Here is an 8,138-nt window from a genome sequence, read left to right as displayed (position 1 = left end):
TTTACAGTATGAATTAAATCAAATGGAAAATTCCTTGCAGGAATTAACTGCTAAATATGAGTTGTCTCAAAGTCAGATCCATGATCAGATCATAGCGGCTGAAGAGTTGTTAGCCTTAGGTACATACAATATGGCCCGTTTTGAATCATTAAGTAACAAATGCCAATGTTCAAATCAGGTACCTTCGGTTACCCAGGATTGTAGTGTTTTGTCTATTTCTGGATATATTGGCAAAAATGAGCAGTGTAATAATAATGTTATTCCAATTCCTTCAATCTCAGATAATAATTTAAGTTCACATAGTTTTAATTTGCCAGACAAGGCTCAAAAAAAGACTCTAATAATTTCTGATAAGTTAGGTAAGGATTTTGGCTCCATTATGAGCCATTACTTAAACCATTCAGTGACTAATAAATGTTTTCCGGGGGCTAGTTTTAGTTATTTAATAAATAGCATAAGTATAGAAAATCTAGTTGGTTACTCAAATGTAATTTTGATGTTAGGGAACAGTATAAATATTAAAAGGCATCAAATTATAAAATGTATTGAAAAGCTTTTGGTATTACATAATAGAACCAAATGTAAATTTACATTATGTGCATTTCCATACCTTAAGTCAATTGCTAAAGAAAATAAGCATATCCATAACTTGAATACAACTTATACAACTTGACATACCATCACAGCGATGCATTTTTTTATTTTGACATGAATAAGTTTATCTCATCTTATTCGTTGACTAAAGATAATTTATATCTGCCAAAAAAATGTAAGCAGCATGTTGCCTCTCTGTTGGCTTACAACTTAAACGAGTCAGTTACAAGTGTTGTAACATCTATTGACATTAATATGACATGTAATAATAGTAGTTATGTTTCTATTGACCAGAGTACGAATGATAGTACTGTCTCAATTGTTAATTGTAATTTAACCGATCCAGTTACAAGTATTGTAACGCAGTCTTTTGACATTTTTACAACCTGTACTAATAGTACAAATATTTCTATACCTGACGGCAGTACCAATCCTGGTACTGTTACAATTGAAAAATTTTTAAACTAGAAGATACGACAACGGAGATGCACTGTAACATTAACCTTGTACACCAAAACATACAGAGCATCAACGGCAAGGAGTTAGAAGTTGAACTATTTGTAGAAAAATTGTAAAAAAATTTCGTAATACACATATTATGTATTACGGAGCATTGGCTCACTAACTCACAGCTGTCAGTTCTTAATATTAATAATTATTCATTGTCAAGTGTGTTCTTCAGAAGGGCTGGTCATGGTGGCTCCTTAATTTTCTTACATAATAACTTAAAATGTAAGGATAGAAAAGATATAGTTCGTCTTTCTGTGGAATGCATTGTTGAACTTTCTTGTGTGGAGTTGGAACAAATTATTATAGTATGCGTGTACAGACCCCCTCCTGCTGACTTTGATCAATTTGAAGAGGTAATGGAAGATGTAATGAGGCGATTGTGCACATCTTCCAAACAAATACTGATTTGCGGCGATTTTAATGTTGATATTCTAACAGAAAACTCAAAATCTGTTAGATTTCTTAACTTATTTAAATGTTTTGATTTGATGCATGCTTTTAACGAACCTACTAGGATAACCGCAACTTCAGGTACCTGTCTGGATAATATATTTTATAATTGTGTGCTTGAGAGAAAGAAGATAATAAATAAATTAAGCTCTGATCATAGTGGTCAAATAATTACTATCTTAAATAATAAAACCAATAGCAATCAATGGGTAAAATGTAGGCCAATAACTGAAAGTAAATTAGAGCGATTCAAAAACACAATTATTTCTAAAATTCCAAGTCTTGCATTTGAAAATAATCATCCAGACATGCTCTTTGGTACACTTTTCAAGACAATAGACAAAGAGTTTAGTAAATTTTTTAACTTTAAACGCATTAATGCTAGCCAAAAATTAAAGTTTAGCGAATGGGCTACTGTAGGCATTTACAAAAGTAGAGACAAACTGTACGAGTTGTACGAGGAAAAACAATATACTCAAACGCGAACTTATTTAGATTATGTAAAAAGTTACTCAAAAATTTTCAAACGTGTTTGTATTCTTGCGAAATCGTTACACATCAAACAGAAAATAATTGAGTCTGAGAACAAGATACAAACCACCTGGAATATAATTAATAGAGAATCAGGAAAAATCAAACCGCGGGATATCAGTTTTGAATTAATTGTCAATGACAAAAAGGTAAACACTGATATCGAGGTTGTTAATGCCTTTGAAGATTTTTTCCAGAATGTTCCTATCTTGTTAACTGATTCACTAGATTCGTCTGCTACGGAAGCCCAGAGACTATTAAGAGGCAATGTTAAAGAGTGCAACGTACTTTTTGAATTTCACCACATAACTGTATCAGACATTAAAAAATCTTTCAATTTGTTAAAATTAAAAAGAACCGGAGATCTGTGGGGCATGTCAGTGAAAGTAATATCTAACATAATTGATGTAATTGCTCCCCACTTAGCCATTATTTTTAATGAATGTGTGGACTTAGGTATTTTTCCGAACCTAATGAAGCACGGCAAATTGTGCGGTTGAATTTTTTTTATTAAAATTTTCATTTTTTAATTTTTAGTGTTAGTACACCTACTGAGTGTGAACAAAAGTTAATAATCAATTAGTTGAAACGTTATTTTTTTATAATAAGTATCTAAGTCCTACAATCCCAATTTTAAAAATACTACCTCAACTCATATACAAAATTTCACTCCCCCTTTATCTACACGTAATATGAATATTCAGAAAAACGTGAAAGGTGACTGTCCTCCGTCTTCATCACCAGACCCCCTATGCAGTCACAATCCATATGGTTGGATAGTTGTTGTGTATCCGCTAGCTCAATAGCTCGAGTCAGCGTGAGCGTAGAAGGTCTTTGTTCAAAGAGCTTATCGCGTTCCGGGCCTGATCCCAAACCGAGGACAAAACGATCCACTAGGTTGGTTTCCAAGGCGGCGCCGAAGTCGCAATATGTCGCCAGACCTCACAATCACGCCACTCCTCTTTTTCTCCTTCGTCTGTCACCCGTTCGGCATCAGGTACCATTGATACTTGAGCTTCATTCATCTTCTCTTCCACCATGTCGACGGCATCTGTAACTTCAGGCTGAGTGCACTGATCTACCATAGGTTCGGCGCTAGGCTGGCAGGCCGGGGCCGATGGTGAAGTGGAAGACGGATGAGACTCGCTGTCGGCAATTTTATTGCCAGTATAATTTATAATCTGATCGACATGCCTAATACAACAATTTTCAAGGTCATGAATAAAAATTTTATACATTTTATTTCCTATCTTCTCTTTTATAGTACCCAACTGCCAAGCTTCCTTCCGTGCACTGTACCACCTGACCCACACGACATCTCCGACGGTAAAACACCTTTTTCCGGGTACTGCGTGTACATGAACCTCAGAATTACTTAACGGTAAAATTAAATCTAAGCGAGATCTAAGATTTCTGCCGAACATTAGCCGAGCTGGTGTTTCGCCGGTGGTGCAGTGTACGGTGTTCCTATAATTAAACAAATATCCTAATAACAACTCATGAGCCTGGTGAACTGTCGGGCTATCTTTTATAATACATTTTAACATTTTCTTACAAGTTCTGACCGAATTATCGGCTTGACCATTGCTTGGCGGATGATATATGGGAGTCGTCATGTATTTTATTCCGTTGCATAAACAGAAATTTTTAAAATCACTCGAATTTATTTTAACGTCGTTATCGCTAATCAAAACCTTTGGAAGCCCGAATGTTGAAAATATGTTTTTTAGTTTTACTATTAATGATTTAGTCGACGTTCCATTGTGCATATACAGACACTCGACCCATTTACTGAACGAATCGACCACTACTAGATACACCCTTTGGCCTACAGTCATGTAGTCTATATGCACGCGCTGCCAGGGAGCAGTGGCGGCAGGCCACGGCGCGGGCGGGTCGCGCGGGGGCGCGGCGCGGAGCTGCGCGCACGTCGCACACGAGCCCACCCAGCGTTCGATGTGTGCGTCTATCTGCGGCCACCACATGCGCACCCGTGCGTTACTCTTGCTCTTAACGATGCCCAAGTGTGTGTCGTGTAATTCTATCAACATCTTTTCCCTGAGCGAGGAAGGTATTACTATTCTATGACCTCTAAAAAGACAACCATTTTCGAACTGTAAATCAGACTTACATTGAAAATAAGGTAAAATTGAACTACAGGTCACTTTTCGAGGCCATCCTCGTTTTAAATATTTAATAACAGTCTGCAACGTCGTATCGCGTTCCGTCATCTGTTTAATGTCACGAGCATTAACAGCCGCGGATGTTTCGTCTAAAAAACGGAGCGCGTAGGGAGTATCTACTTCATCATGATCTGTAACACAACTATCAAGTAAGGGGGCGCGTGAAAAATAGTCGGCCGCCGCGTTATTATTGCTTGACACATATTGCACGGTGTAATTATATGCTGATAAAATAATAGCATACCTTTGTAACCGCAGCGCCGTCGTGACCGGTATACCCGTTTTGCTGTTAAAAATCGATACTAATGGCCTATGATCGGTTTTCAGTACAAAAGGTTTTTTACAGCCGTATAAATACTGATGGAAACGTTTTACACCAAAAATTATAGCAGTAGCCTCTTTTTGTATTTGGCTATAATTTTTCTCGCTGGCTGAGAGAGAACGCGAGGCATACGCCAACGGGCGCTCAGCGCCATCGGCGGCCCTTTGTGAAAGTATAGCACCCAAGCCGTCGGGCCCGGCATCGCAAGCTAAAATAAGTTGTGCCGTGGGCTCAAAGTGCGCGAGGACACGCTCCGACGACAAACAGCGGCGTACAGCCGCCACGCTAGCGCGTTGATGCTCGCCCCACTGCCACGCTGTACCGCTGCGTAACAAATCATGCAACGGTCGCAGCAAAGCTGACGCGTTAGGTATAAAATGCCTATAATAATTTACAAAACCTAAAAACCTTTTCACTTCAGTAACGTTTGTCGGCTCTGGCGCGTTAAGTATAGCTTGGACCTTTTCCGGACAAGTCTTTAACCCATTTTTACTTATGACGTATCCTAAGTACTTAACACTTTCTTTGAAAAATTCGCATTTATTCCTCTCTAAACGCAACCCCGCGTCACAAAGTTTACTAAGAACTTCGTCGAGTCTTTTTAAATGACTTAACCTATCGGGTCCCGTTATACATATATCGTCGAGCCACACACTTACTCCGTCTATACCACATAGTAGGGTTTCCATAGACTTTTGAAAAATCGCAGGAGCGTTAGCTAGGCCATAGAGAAGACGTGTGTACTTATAGAGCCCTTTGTGAGTATTTATTGCGGTGAGGTCCTGACAAGATTCATCCAAAATAAACTGATTGTAGGCGTTTTTTAAATCAATCTTACTATAACGCTCACCTCCTCCAATCTTTGCAAATACTTCCTCAATCCGAGGCAGTGGATATTTTTCTATTAAGAGGTCCTTGTTCAATGTTACAGAAAAATCACCTGCAATCTTAACTTGACCGTTAGCCTTCAGTACAGGCACTATCGGAGTAGCATATTGAGAATAATTAATAGGAACTAAAATACCTACTCTTACTAATCTATCGAGTTCTTGTTCTACTTTATCTTTAAGGGCAAAAGGTACGGGGCGTGGCTTAAAAAATTTTGGAACAGAATTATCTTTTAGTTGCAACTTCACTTTAAATTTATTAAACGAACCCAACTCATCACGCCAAAGGTCAGAGAACTTTTCTAACAGACGTTGTACATCTTTATCATCACATAAATAATTTAATTTGTTCATAGTAGTGATTGCTAAATTAAATGCAGACATAAAATCCCTACCCAATAAGGGAGGACCTCCGTTTTTTATAACAAAGATTTTAATTCTTTTTTTTACATTATTAAAATTGGCATTAATCGAAAAAAAACCTAAAGGTGTTATTTTATGTCCGCTATACATGCACATAGTTACATTACTTTTAGATAATTTAAAATTAGTGAACTTGTCTTTATACAACATCTCTGAAATCACACAAAGCCCTGACCCCGAGTCAAGCTCCATAGTCATTTTTTTGTTACCTAAGGTTAGGTCGACTAGTATAGGTTTATCACTCACGTACCTTAAATTAAAATTTTTACACTCCTTGCACGCTTCGTCAACCCCACAAGGCTCATCTTCCACACGGTAAACGCCCGCACTGACCCCGATATTATCGCGCACACAGACACTTTTAAGGTGACCCTTGACCCCGCACTTTTTGCATCTATAGCCCTTGTAACGGCACTTATCACTTTGATGATTCTTCAGACCACAGACTTGACATCGCGGATCACGAAGTCTCGTCGAATCACTGTTGTTGACAAAAGCACCGCGGCCCGACCGAAACGGGGTGGCGCGGCTAGCGCGACCTTGGAATTCCGCGCGGAACACCGGCTCCTCCTTGACGTGCACTGCATCTATTTCAGGACGTACCACCTTCCCCTTTTTCGCACTTTCTGCCTGCTCCGCTAGCTCAATAGCTCGAGTCAGCGTGAGCGTAGAAGGTCTTTGTTCAAAGAGCTTATCGCGTTCCGGGCCTGATCCCAAACCGAGGACAAAACGATCCACTAGGTTGGTTTCCAAGGCGGCGCCGAAGTCGCAATATGTCGCCAGACCTCGCAATCGCGCCGCCCAGTCTCCTAATGACTCGCCTGGGCTTCTACTCGCTCCGTAGAAATTCGCCTTGTCAGCAAACGAGCACTGTCGTAGTTTAAAATGGCCGTCCAGTAATGCCACGACTTCTCCGTAACCTAGTGAGTCCAACTGCTGCGGGTACGCTAAATTCGCTGCCAAACGGTAAGTTTCGTCGCTGATGTGAGTTAATAAAATCCCAATCTTTTTCACGTTATCGTCCACACTATTAATATTGAAAAATTGCGTCAACTTCCCTTTGAATATCTGCCACTCGCCATTCTTGTGGTCAAAATTTTGTAAATGACCCAAATAAGTCGACATTGGTAGATATTTAGTTTTAAAACGAATCTAAAACGTAGCACTCGTAGGTATAAGTGGATAATTACTAATCCCGCCGCGTTCGCCAATGTTGTGTACTTCAACATAAATGAAACAACCGTTCCGTTAGCTACCCGTTTAATGACTGAAGATAGATGCGATGCAGCGCAGGCGCATTATAATACAGCGGTGTGAATGTAGTTTTAATATGAGTACGTATTATACACATCAATAGTTCTCATCAATATAAAATTAAATCAAGTCCAAACACAAGGTAGCTACTGTGAACCGTCGAGGAGTTCCCTTAACTCTCCTTCATCTTCGTCACCAGACCCCTAATACAGTCACAACCTATCCAGGTGGAAAGTTCTCATCAATACAAAATTATCAAGTCAAAACACAAGGTAGCTACTGTGAACCGCCGAGGAGTTCCCTTAACTATCCTACGTCTTCATCACCAGACCCCTAATACAGTCACAACCCATCTAGGTGGAAAGTTCTCATCAATACAAATTTATCAAGTCCAAACACAAGGTAGCTACTGTGAACCGTTGAGGAGTTCTCTTAACTGTCCTTCGTCTTCATCATCAGACCCTTAATACAGTCACAACCCAACAATAAATCAAGCCCAAACAAAAGGTACCTGCTGTAAATCGTTGACGAGTTCCATGGTCTGTGTTTTGGCTCCATCATCAGACCAACTCCAGACTTTCATAAAAGTGTAGTGGTTTAAAATACCTTATGGAAACACTAACAAACGCACTAGCCGTCCCTAAAATTTTCGAAAGTTCCCCTCGATTTCTTCAGGATGCCATTATCAGATCCTGACATGAAAAAATGGGACCACCCTGGAATCTGTCTGTCTGGTCGGTCGGAAAATCGGTCCACAAATGACGGAATTATCGCTGGAATACATAAAAAAAAAAAAAAAAAAACATACATACAGTCGAACGTAGAACCTCCTCCTTTTTGGAAGTCGATAAATTAAAAAAATACCTTTAAAATACTCAACATCAACAGAAAAATCAAAGATTTTAGTACTTACTTGTGAAATGAAATTCCCACTACTTTTGTTTGGTTTTTTTTTAATATTTATTTTGCGATTCACAAGCTTAT

At 39.1% G+C, this 8,138-nt stretch overlaps 1 protein-coding gene across 1 annotated transcript; it reads right to left on the bottom strand.

Moving 5' to 3' along the window:
• Positions 1–2,978: 2,978 nt before the first annotated feature.
• Positions 2,979–7,722, bottom strand: LOC128199743 (uncharacterized protein K02A2.6-like). Its single transcript, XM_052890789.1, has one exon. The coding sequence runs from the start codon at positions 7,023–7,025 to the stop codon at positions 2,979–2,981; it is 4,047 nt and encodes a 1,348-aa protein (XP_052746749.1). The 5' UTR covers positions 7,026–7,722.
• Positions 7,723–8,138: the final 416 nt, after the last annotated feature.

The sequence above is a fragment of the Bicyclus anynana genome, chromosome Z (genome assembly GCF_947172395.1).
Source record: "Bicyclus anynana chromosome Z, ilBicAnyn1.1, whole genome shotgun sequence".
NCBI classification, from domain to species: Eukaryota; Metazoa; Arthropoda; class Insecta; order Lepidoptera; family Nymphalidae; genus Bicyclus; species Bicyclus anynana.
This window is presented reverse-complemented; position numbering and strand designations above follow the sequence as displayed.